Raw genomic sequence first — 13,263 nt, forward strand, 5'->3', positions numbered from 1 at the left:
CCCACAAATCAAGCTTTCCCAAACCAAAAAAAATCCAAAAAAGTTAATGTCAATCAACTCTTATTCACGAATTACCTATTCTATCAACATATCATCAGATGAGCTAGCAAAATAACAGCTCATTGATTCTAAGTTCTTTGGCCCACCATACCATGTCAAGGATCAACACCAAAAATACAATTGTGTTGACTCCTCTAGGCCAAGCCAAGTTCAAAGCCATGACCAGGTCAACTCATGTCTCCCACATTGTCCATCTGAAATCATATACAACACCCAACATAACACTTAACAATGTCATTTACCTGTTCCGCTCCTGTTCTTTAGGGCACGACAACCAGTGAATAATGTCAAACACAGAATATTACAGATTTCAGTTCAATATCAGACTCAAATTACTTAGTCCTACAACTGAATAAAGTCAAACCATTTCGAAATTCAAATTTAGTTTTCATTGGATAACATGTACTTGTGCCAAATTGTGAAGAAGCTTGATGTCCATGGACTCGAAGAACATGTCCCATTCATCCCACCTGATCACCAATCTAGTACAACGTCCCCTGATTCTAGATCCCTGATGGGAAAAAAGTTTAGCAATTAAGAAACACAATTATTATCATTTACCAGATGGAAATTTTACAATAAAGAGAAGATTCTTCTCACTATGTCGTTGAGGCGTGAATTAGCAGTATAAGACAATAATAAGACCAGCTATCCTTTATGGAGCTGAATGTTGCGTGGTCAAGAAGCATCGTGTTAATAAATTGAGCATAGCAAAGATGATGATGTCGAGATGAATGAGTTGAAAGACTAGGAAAGATAACAAGAAATGAATGTTGGAACTGCTTACTATTGGAGCAAGTTGACAGAAGAGTTTCATGGGGTCTTTTTCGAAGATTTTATTTTCAAGTGCGAAGTTGTACATTATATGTGATTGGGGTGGGGGTGGTTGTCCTTTGTGCTGTTTTTTGGTTTTTTTTTCTGTTCTTTTTCTTTGTAAGGGGGGGTCATCTCGTCCTCCTGTTTCTTCTTTCTTTAATAAAATTTATACTTATCAAAAACAAGAAAATGTAAAAGTATCTCTAATAGGCGATAAACTAAGAGAAGCTCAACTGAGATAATTTAGCCATATTCAATGAACGCCGATTACAACCCAACTTAGGAGAAATATTCAAGTTGAAAGTTCTAAAAGAGCAAGATGAAGACCCAAAAGAACATGGATGACAATGGTGAAGGCAGATATGAACACTCATTTGGATAAAAGATCAATTTAAACAACCCCAAATCTTTGGACAAGGCTTTAAGGATGAGGTGGACCAAACCAAAAGAAGATGTTGCCTTGGAATTGCAGGCTCAACCACAAGTGGAGATGAAAGACACGTGGGCAGGGGAGATCAACCAGTATAGTAAGTTGTTCTAGGCTGGTTTCATGGTTATGGAGAAGAGCTCAAAGTTCATTGAAGGATGGAATCTCTTCTCTATTAGATATAAGGGTAACAAAACTATTTTAACTTTCGAGTTATAGCCATCGACACAAGAGGTTTGCAGAGCCAAGACCAACTCGATTAACACAAAATTAAGCCAACTAAAACAATAAGCATAAAACGTGTCATCAACAAATCCCAATAGATCAGAACTATTTCATATATAGGCAGGAATTGATCCATTCACCGAAGAAAACCAATCAATCAAGTTTGATAAATATCGAGGAAACATTGATAGAAAACAAGGATTAAAAAGGTGATTAAGGTGTAGATTGGTTGGATAAGGAAGCCATGGACATGACAAGACAATAGACAAAGAAGAAAAATTGTACCTTGTTAATTATCTTTAACACAGACATGGTGCTTGGTGGTTCAGAAATTACAAAAGGCGGCCATGATGCAGTGTTGAAGTAACCCGTCAAGGTTTGCTTAAGATTATATAAATTGAATGATGTAAAGGGTAAATTACACCATCGGTAGGGTACTGATACAGTACTAATACAGACTGAGACTATATCTATCCCCAACTGACCCATAAAACATTGATTTTGAGTTGAAGACACAGTTTGTTACCTCCAAAAGATAAAGTATAGACCACTAAGTTCATCATCATCGTCGACGTCAGAGTAAATTATTACACTATTTCGTCTAGAGCAATGTCCCTTGTTACATCACTCAAGGAACTTGGGAGCTAAGTTTGAACAAAAAACATTTGAGAAAGATAAAGGTTCTCTATCTAAATTTATAAATTTCTTTTTTTCCTTTAAATATTTCAGAAAGGGAATTGTAATGAAATTTCGAAAAAGCTTAATCGTTTTTGCCCAAATTTCTTCTACATGAATGTCCTTGAAAAAAATCTACGTTTTTTCATTGTTTTTTACTCAGATTTATATGTATATGCCCTCATAGCTCATGAAAATAACTAGACCAAATAGTTTAATCCATATAAGGTGAAATGTGTACAAAATGATGAAGACAGTACCAGTAAAGTAAATAAAAACTCTTAGAACCATCATTGTGGTCTGTCTCTAAGCTCCCCATTCTTACGTAAGCATGTGACATCCATACTAAAAAATTTAGCATAAAGAGGGTCTTGAAGATATACATAAATAATTTATTCGCTAATACATACCACAATTATTAATTTTGTAACTCTTGCACCAACCCAATTACCGGATCATGTTCCCTTATAATAAGTCTACATCCAATGTCATTCCTCCCTTCTTTCATTAAATTAAATGAAAGAGTTAAACTTTAGTCGACACCACAAGCATAAAATAATGCAGGAAGGTCACTAGAAGTCCTATTGGGAACACCATTACCTTCAAATTTCTCAAACCTTATTGTTTAGTGTTCCTCAATCTCAATAATATTATTATAACATCCAAAAGCAACAAATCAATGGAAAAATCAACATAACAGATGGTGAAGAATCAATTTTAATAATATTGAACTGAAATTACTAAATTCAAAGCACACATTCACACCTTACAAAACAAAGATCAAATTATTTAAATGAAATAGTTTAACTTTTAATCATCACCACAAGCATAAAATAATGCACAAAGATCATCATAAAACCTATTGGGTACCCCACGCGTCGCAATTTTTTCAAATAACAGATTAACTACAAAAATAATAATAATAATAATATAAAATTTCATGAAACAAGAAGAATTTTACGCTGTCAAGTGTACATTGGCCGATCCGTCCATGCCCCAGAAACGTGCCCATTCTCACAAACATAAGCTCGAACAACGGGCTCTCCATCGTCATGGTACCCAAAAACCCGCCTCAAACAGAATGCAGAGTGAAGATCCCAAGTCTCCTTACAAGGGCAAAACGCACAATCGAGTGAAATTTTGCTCCGATTCCCATCATTTATCGTCCTCCAAACCTGTGACCGCTTGAAATTCTTGAAAATTCCTCGAAAAAGCATGTAATTACGCTTCTCTTCGGTGTGAACACACCCGGGCCAGTCACATATGTAGAGACAATCCCCACGAAAACGACTCGCAAGAAGTTTATTCCCTTGTTCACGACTCAAATTCCACACCCCTGGTGCTAAATGCGACTTGATCAATCTACTACATTTCTTCCTCCTTTTCTTACTAATCGAGAAATCTTGACCCACCTTAACTACATCCCCCTCTCCTTCTCCTAACGACAAGGGTTCTTCCTGAGCTTCCGAAACATCGTACACCGTATCGAAATAAAGATCATCAAAAAGTGACCAACATGAATCAGAATAGGTAGAATTGGTTACTGAATTGCTATCGAGACAAATTGAAGGAGTGGGCAAAGATTCTGCGATCTGGGTTGTGGCAATTTGTCGATAATTCTCATCGGGTCCGAGCTCTCGTTCAAGACCAAAGTCCGAATTCTCTAAGAGAACACCAGATAGAAGGAGACCTGGGCAGCAAACAGAGAGCTTGTGAAGAGATGCCCAACCTCCCGGAGGATCATATGGTGTGGTGGAGGAGGAGGAGAGAAGATCGGAAACTATAGAAGGAATGGTTTCCAAGCATTTGTTCTTCCAGAAAATTTTGCGAATTAAAGATGAGAATTTGGTACAAACGCAGGCGAGACGAGACCAGTGTCGAGGGTCGTCCTCGAGTTGGAGGAAGATATGTAGAACAACATCGTCAGAGAGACTGGAGAAGGTAGTTTGGTTCATCTGTAGAGAGAGAGAGAGAGATGGGTATCGATTCCTGCTCTTCTTCTGGTTTTCGTTTTTTGATTTGGTGAGAAACTGCGAATTGATTTTAGGGCGAAATGGAGGAATTTAAGAGATGGGTTTTGAAATTTTGATCTCTTGTTATTTTTATGAGTTTTTTAGATGGGTTTTTTGAGAGAGAGAGAGAGAGTTTTGATTTGGTGAGAAACTGAGAATTGTTTTTAGGGGAAAATGGAGGAATTTAAGAGATGGGTTTTGAAATTTTGATCTCTATTGTTATTTTTATGAGTTTTTGAGATGGGTTTTTTTTTTTTGAGAGAGAGAGAGAGAGAGTTTTGATTTGGTGAGAAACTGAGAATTGTTTTCAGGGGAAAATGGAGGAATTTAAGCGATGGGCTTTGAAATTATGATCTATATTGTTGCTTTTACCAGTTTTGTGAGATGGTATTGGGGAGAGAGAGAGAGAGAGAGAGAGTTTGGAAATTAGGGTTCTTTCTTTGGGTTGGTTTTAGGAAGGATAGATAGAATGGGAGATGCGACTCTTTGATTTGTTATTTTGGATTTCAGAATTTCAGATTGAGTTTTGTGATCCAATTGTTTTGGGTTCAGATCTGTGCTTTAAAACCTAACCAAACCGGCGGTTGGACCAAATCCCCGTAATAAAATGAGAAAGAGTGATGTTACATGGACGCTGTTTTTACCCAACGCCCCTTTTTCTCTCTCCTGCCCTTTTTCTCTCTCCTGCCCAAAGTCAAGAGAAAAAAAACAAACTTTCTGATTTCATCCCCCTGAGACTTGACATTCAAAAACATGATCAGATTCAATGAAATTGTAGAGAATAAAATTATATGAAAAAAAATTTTAATTAATTTGAGTGTTAGGTGACAGTTCATTTTTAACATTTTAGATCAATCTCAAAAAATAATATATTTTTAATTTATTTATTTTTTAATATGAATATTTTCATGAAACCTAGAAAGTTGTGTTGTGGGATTGTTAATGTGATAATTAATATTGGCCTAAGATTTGAATTCTCAAAATAAAAATAATAAAAATAAAAAAATTTAAGACAAAGAGCAAGAGAGAAACTATTTATATTGTTAATGTCATTGCACCACATGTCAAACGTTTGTTAGAGTGTGAGCCAGCCTCTTGTTGGGTGTCAAGGGCTTGCACCAAAAACTACCTCCATTTAACATTTCTCAATGAGAAATCCTTTCCTTACTAAGAGAGTGAAGAAAAAGGCCTTACTAAGTCTCATCCACCATCAAAAAGACCTCGAGATGCCACATAAAATCTTGAGATTTATTTAAATCTTGAGAACTTATTTTACAAATTTAAAGTCCTTTTTTTTCGGTGGATGAAACGTAGTAAGATCTTTATCCGTCATTATGTTAGTAAGGGTAGTCGAATTCTAATAAAATTGACTTGATTAGTGTGTCTCAAGGATTTTTTTCAAAGTTCAAGCCTTTTAATAATTACCTTTTTTTTATGAAAATATGCTAGTAGGTGGCATGTGCAATAGGGTTGGCAATGATCTGAAATATACCAAATGTCAAAATCTTACTAATTCGATCCAATCTGAAAAAAAAAAAAAAAAAAAAACATGAAAAGTCGGATTCGGATCTATCCCAATCCGATCCAAACATATTTCAATAATTTGTTCATTATTATTAATTTCATATAAATACATATGGATAAAATGTTTTAGTCTTTTTTATTTTTCTCTACATTGTAGTAGGAAAGTACATTTTTTAAAATTTTATATTTTTAAAACTTTTGAACATTGATAAGTTGAAAATAAGGCATGTGTTCAGATCGACTTCAGATTAAGGATGAAATGAAATAGATCGAATTGGAGTGGCACTGATCCGATACCAAATTGATCTGTTGTCAACCCTAATTAGCAAAACTGCAAATGCAAATACATTACAAAAATTAGGATTTATGTAAAATTAAAACATATTCTAATTATTTTAAATAATTATTTTAGAAATTTTAAGTAGATAATTTAATTTTATATCATAGGGTGATTTTGAATTTGTATTAAACTGATGAGTCGTAATGAATGAACACGATTGACATGGCAAGAGCACAGAACCATAGATCTTTTTCTTTATAATACACACGAAAAAGATCTATGGTTTTCTTCCCTTGCCACATCAGTCCTGCACCAAAAATCGTGTGCATTCATTATTATTCTAAACTGATATTTCATTGAAGATTAAAAGGGTAATTTTATAATTTTAAGAAATTAATGCATGAGACCTTAACAAAAGTATAATATATGTTTGTAATTTTATTGGTTATTTTTTTAGCAAAACAACTCTAATAATTTTGTGGGGGTAACTTTTAAAGAAAACTTTTGGTGTCAACAGCCCTCTACTCCTTGTTCTCTCATTATATTAGCAAAGAAATGAAGATAAAATAGTGGCTGATTAGGAAGAGTTTTAATACAGTCCAACCAAATTGGATCCAACATTTTAAAGTCTTTTGGGAGCCTACCACTTGCAAGGTCTTATGACTTATTAAAAGAGCAATGATATTATCACATCATTAGTTATAAATAAACACCATTAGTGATTGAGTCGAGATAATCTGACTCCCCCTACCCATCACAGAATCATAGATCAATTGCCTTGGGATACACAAGAAATGATTTATGATTATGCATATCCCTAGGCAATTGATCTACGATTCTCCGATTGGGGTATAGGGGGACGTGTGTCAGAGGGGGGCGTCAGTAAATCATTACACGTAGTGATTATATCGTACATTGTGATTTTACAATAAAACCATTTATAATGATTATTTATATCATAATGGTATGATAATATCATAGCCCTATAAATAAATAAATAAACAGTACTAGATATGAACCTTCTTCATGTTAAGGGATTTTTTTGGGTATTTTAAAAACACCCCCATTTAAAATTGGTGATATTAGGTTTACCCATTTGCAAAATGCAAGATTATGCTCATCCCCCTAATTGAAAGTCAATGTTGTTTTGCTTGATGATTTAACAGTGAAATTTTGATATTTTTCAAATTTTAATTTAATAATTTAAGTATTTAAAGTGCATTTTAAAAAATAAAATTCAAAACTTCACAATTAAATCATCAAGAAAACACAAGATTGGCTTATGGTCGAGGTGTAAGTCTAATCTTGCATTTTGCAAAGGGGATAAACCCAATATCACCAATTTTATTGGGGATGTTTATAAAATACCTTTATTTTTCATATTTAGTGTTGTGGTGGGTATTGAATGTTAAAATATAGAGAGATTTATCGGGCAGACCTATCTGTTGCAATTTTATTACAAAAACTCTCTTACTTTTTCAAGTGCACCTATCTGTTGCAATTTTATTACAAAAACTCTCTTACTTTTTCAAGTGTTTTACCTGAGAAAACCTTACTTTATGTATCGGGCTAGCATGACTAACTTAGTAAGATTTCAAATTTTACTAAGGGTCATTGGGTCTACATGGATTATCAAATTGGAAATCAAACAACATAATCTGTTAGATTTTGTAGAAAAACTAAGATCCAAAATAACAAAATTAAAAAATGAACCCGTTTTAAACTTCATCCAAAGTATTGCAAATTGATGGCTACCCAACACCTAAATTTAAAACTAAAATTCAATAGTGAAAATTAATTTTTTATTTTTGATATTTTTTTTAAAAGTTCTTAGAATTTTGTCTTTAAAACCATATCAAATCATGTTTTTGGATGCCATAAATTAATGTGGTTGGATCCACTCCACGATATGTTAAGTAACAAATTAACCCCATCAATTTGAATTTTATGACATAGATCACAAGGATTGTTGGGTAACAAACTTAATAAAGTAAGGTTTCCTTGAAATTATTAGATAAAACTACAACAATTAGATATGTCGAATAAATCTCTCTAAAATATATATATATTTATATAGATAAATTTGACTTTCATGCTCATTTTAGGATTATTTATTTATTGGGGGGAGTGGGAGCGAGGTCTTCCTCTCTTTTGGGTCCTACAAGATAGGGTCTTCTCTCCACTTTTAGGTTTTTTCGAAGTTTCCATATTTGGAGGGTGTGGTGGGTATTGATTTGTAATGAATAATGGGGACTAAACAAGTACGAGTTGAGACACCTCTTCAGTGTATTTTTTATATTTGATATAAAACCATAGCCACTTAAATTGAATGAAATTTAAGGGATCTCTTCAACTTGTGGCCCTTTGTACCAGTGTCAAGGACTTGTTGCGCTTTCATATTCCTCTATGTCTTGTCCTGTCCCCCTCATATATTGTTCTTTAAGGATTATATATTCAGTGGCCTTTATTAATGCTACATTTCTCTTAATGTAGATATAATGATCTCTATTAAGGTCTAACTTATCACAACTTTGCTTTCAATCAAAGCACTTCTATTATCACTTTTATTTGAATTGCAATTAGGATATCATACAAATTTTATTTTTTATTTTTTATTTTTTAAGGCGGGGTGGGATTGTTTGGAACCCTCGACTCGACTAGCAGGGGTAAGGCAATTGACTTCTTAAAGCACCATATATCACTTAAATCTCTCGAGTACCTACAATACCCCCACATACCATACATACCGAGTTATTATATCAATTATTTGGTAAAAATAATTACTCATTATATTTTTTCTTTGTGGGATTAGATCATCTCCAATGCAATATGTTTCTTTCTACCCATCCTTCTTAATTGTCGTTTTGGGTATTGGAGTCCAAAATGGGTGTCTCGAACATACTACCTATTTCACACCATTTTTTAGGTCATGAGAATTTTGAGTATCCAAATAGGTCCTCCACACAATTGACCCATCTTTTCTGGAGGGAAAAAATGCAGACAGTTAGTTGAAAATATTACAATTTCAGATCTATTAAAATTGATTTTAAAAAAATATTAGAATATTTTTGGGTAGCAAATATGGGGTAGCGCAATTGGAGTACATACCTTATGAGTACCAAAAGTGGCTACTTACAAGCACCAAATAATTCATAAATAAATATGATCGTATGGGTAACGATTGTTAGAAATTATGTGTAAATTAGAAGAAATTCGATGAAGGAAGAAAAATAACTTCTAGGTTTAAATTAAATTTAATATTTTTTAAACAAATATTATCCCTACTAGTTAGAACCATAATACACAAAGAGTTAAATAACAAATTCCTCCAGAATATAGAGAAGTCTACATTCAATTTATTAAATCGGATTATGTACGATTCGATTTAATCTAAAATACTCGAGAATAAATGGGAACTAAAGATGTCAAGTACTTAAGTTTAAAAAAAATGAGAACACAAATTTTCAATAAAGAAATCTAATTTATGATTGACTTTTTATAGTCATTTATGTGTTTGTTGACCAAGGGTCATGATTCAATATCTCTTGATTCAAAAACCGTTGAATCGTGTCTGATCTCAAATCTAATGATCCAGATAACGCTTTATCGAAGGTATGTGTCTTATGCTTTTTACTCAATACATATTGGTTGAATTTGAGTGATCGAATAGTTTCGATCGATTATCATTTGATCAAACGAATCCAATCATCATTGATACAAATGTATTATAAACACTCAATCGTCTTTTCGCACGATGCAAATGCACAATTGGTGTTTCGCACCACCTCAAAACACTGGATTAAAACCTAAAAATGTGTGACACAAATATAACTATGTTTACTCTTTCTTATAAAACATTCCACATTTTCACTTGTGAGTAATGTACAACTAAATTATATATATAAAAAAAATTCAAATTTCTAACTTAAGATAAATCCAAAATAAAATCATAAAAATAAAATTTTATTTTGAAATTTAAACAACTGTGTTAAGGGTCAAGTTCAAACGACAACCATTTCAACACACATATAGACAACGTGTTTTGTCTTATATGGGCAAAAATATTTGGAATGGACTGATTTTTTGTGAGGATGATCTCTGTGGTGAGGAGATCATCCTTGCCAAAAATCAGCTCATTATGAAACTTCTAGACCTTCCAATTTTTGTTGAAAAATTATAGACCGTCCAATTTTTATTAATCAATTTTGATGGGGTTACAAGTTTTAGAATTGGATGATTTTTTGCCAGGATGATCCCCTCATCACAGAGATCATCCTCACAAAAAATCAGTCCATTCCTAATATTTTTACCCATATAAGACAAAGACGTTGTCTATATGTGTGTCGGAATGTGTGTCGCAGGAACCCGACCCCTGTGTTAAAGATGCTCTTAAAAGCATTTACAAAAGTTTGGTGTCGTTAGTAGACATGGAATTGTCATTGTTAAGTGTATTATTAGGTCTTAGATCATGATTGCCACATTCCCCAAGATAAGACTGGTGAGTATGCACCTACTCTTAAAGTTGTCGCCACGGGTGCTAAGCCACTTGTCAGACACTTTTTTAGACTTTTTTTTTTTTTTTTTTATTTGCCAGTAAAGGACAATTTGAGAAAGATGTCTCACTGTGACCTAAACAAGAAGGTATCTGTCAACTCACATGTATTAAATAATAATAAATAGAATTTATAATGCCTCTAATATGGAGATATATATTATATTTGGAGGGGTTTTGTGGCCCAAATCATTGTTACCTATGTCTTACTAATGCGAAGTTCGTGGATCAAAAAGTTAGGAGGTTGACATGGAATTATGTCTAAATATAAGGGGTGAAAGTGTAATTTATCATCAAAATATTAAGATAATTTTAAAAATAAAATAATGAGATATTTTTATAATTTTAAAAAATTAACTAGCATGTCAAGTTTGGATTAGAAAAATCAAACTTGAAATACCAAATCTAAATAAACTTCAAATGTCAAGCAAAATATATCATATAATTTAATATTATTTCTTGCATATTATCAGATAGAAATTGTTGGTCCAAAATCAATCTGATAAGCTGTTGAATCAGATCCTTATCAGAAATATAAATCCTTCATCCAGATTTGAAGTTATAAAATCAAAATAGGTCAGATTTTGGTTTTGATCCAATTAATTGATATCCCTAAATATGTATCTTAAATGTGTGTATTTTTGCCTAAAAAATTTGGTCAAGAAGGTCAAAAGAGCAAAATGTTCTACTTAAGTTTCAAAATTGAACAAAAAAACAGTTTAAAATTGCCAAAATCTTTCATTGCTACAATAATAAAATCGTTATATATATATAGGGTCACGTTCAATGGCAAACTTTTTAGCAAACTTTTTGGCAAAACATTTTTAAAAACTTGAGTTAGAAGTTTTGGAATGGGTTGATTTTTGGTGAGGAGATCATCATCACCAAAAATCAGCCCATTCCAAAACTTCTAACCCCATCAAAAACAGTTTACAAAAAATAGACGGTACACGATTTTTCAACTTGTAAACATGGGTTAGAAGTTTTGGAATGGGCTGATTTTTGGTGAGGATGATCTCCTCACCGTAGAGATCATCCTCACCAAAAATCAAACCATTTCAAAACTTCTAACTCATGTTTTGAAAAATGTTTTGCCAAAAAGTTTGTCATTGAACGCTACCCATATGTATATATGGGGGCGGTTCAAGGGCCATATGAGAAAACATATGAAAAAACTTTCGTTTTTCAAAATAAGAGTTAAGAGGTTTTGGATTGAGCTGATTTTTTGCAAGGATGGTCACTATGATGAAAAGATCATCCTTACAAAAAATCAGCTCAATCAGAAATTTCTAAATCCATCAAAAGTGATTTACAAATTAGTGATAAAAATTGGTAAAAAATCGACGGTTCACATTCTAAATCACTTTTAATGGGGTTAGAAGTTTCAGATTGGGCTGATTTTTTTTTTTTTTTGGATGATCTTCCCATCATAGAGATCATCCTCACAAAAAATCAGCTCAATCCAAAATTTCTAACTCATATTTTAAAATTTTATTAAAAACGAAAGGTTTTACATATGTTTTCTCATAAGGCTCTTGAACCTGACCCCATATATGTATATATATATATATATATAGGGTCCCGTTCGGCACCCTAAGCTTTACCACACACTTTAACAAACGCGTTTTGTCCTACATGGGTTAGAAGTTTCGGAATGGGCTGATTTTTGGTGAGGATGATCTCTATGGTGAGGGATCATCCTCACCAAAAATCAGCTCATTCCAAAACTTCTAACCCCATCAAAAATGGTTTACAAAAAATGGACGGTCCACGATTTTTCAACGTGTAAACATGGGGCTAAACGTTTCGGAATGGGCTGATTTTTGGGGAGGATGATCTTCTAATCATAGAGATCATCCTCACCAAAAATCAGCCCATTCCAAAAATTCTAACCCATGTAGCACAAAAAACGTTTGTTAAAGTGTGTGGTAAAACTTAGGGTGCTGAACATTTCCCATATATATATATATATATATATATATATATATATATATATATATATATATATATATATATATATATACATATACATACATATATGGGAAATGTTCAGCAACAAACATTTTGGCAAAACATTTTTCAAAACATGGGTTAGAGGTTTTGGAATGGACTGATTTTTGGTGAGGATGATCTCTACGGTGAGGAGATCATCATCACCAAAAATCAGCTCATTCAAAAACTTCTAACCCCATCAAAAATGGTTTACAAAAAATGGACGGTCTACGATTTTTCAACTTATAAACTGGGGCAAAAAGTTTTGGAATTAGCTGATTTTTGGTGATGATGATCTCCTCACCGTAGAGATCATCCTCACCAAAAATCAGCCCATTCCAAAACTTCTAACCCATGTAAGACAAAAATGATTAGCTAAAATGTTGGCCAAAATGTTTGGTTCTGAACGGGACACACATATATATATATATGGGTAGCGTTCAATGGCAAATTTTTTAGCAAACTTTTTGGCAAAACATTTTTCAAAACATGAGTTAGAAGTTATGGAATGGTGTGATTTTTGATGAGGATGATCTCTATGGTGAGAGATCATCCTCACCAAAAATCAGCCCATTCCAAAATTTCTAACCCATGTTTACAAGTTGAAAAATCGTGGACCGTCCATTTTTTGTAAACTGTTTTTGATGGGGTTAGAAGTTTTGGAATGGGCTGATTTTTGGTGATGATGATGTCCTCACCG

General features: G+C 33.1%; 1 protein-coding gene across 2 annotated transcripts; it reads right to left on the reverse strand.

The window, feature by feature from the left end:
• Positions 1-263: 263 nt before the first annotated feature.
• Positions 264-4,811, reverse strand: EID1 (F-box family protein). Of its 2 annotated transcripts, none has more exons than XM_086450643.1 (2): positions 3,165-4,811; positions 264-563 (listed from the first exon to the last, which is right to left on the reverse strand). In XM_086450643.1, exon 1 carries the CDS (start codon positions 4,156-4,158, stop codon positions 3,169-3,171), a length of 990 nt encoding a protein of 329 aa, XP_086306769.1. In that variant the 5' UTR covers positions 4,159-4,811; the 3' UTR covers positions 264-563; positions 3,165-3,168. The 2 variants fall into 2 exon arrangements, with proteins under 2 accessions (XP_086306769.1, XP_086306768.1); XM_086450642.1 differs by having other exon boundaries at positions 264-571; positions 3,165-4,806.
• Positions 4,812-13,263: the final 8,452 nt, after the last annotated feature.

Source organism: Akebia trifoliata, chromosome 8 (genome assembly GCF_017979445.1).
Source record: "Akebia trifoliata isolate Shusen 1 chromosome 8, ASM1797944v1, whole genome shotgun sequence".
NCBI classification, from domain to species: Eukaryota; Viridiplantae; Streptophyta; class Magnoliopsida; order Ranunculales; family Lardizabalaceae; genus Akebia; species Akebia trifoliata.

Excerpts from the sequence above, each read along its gene's own strand:
- EID1 (XM_086450643.1), bottom strand. The coding sequence starts at position 4,158 with ATGAACCAAACTACCTTCTCCAGTCTCTCTGACGATGTTGTTCTACAT.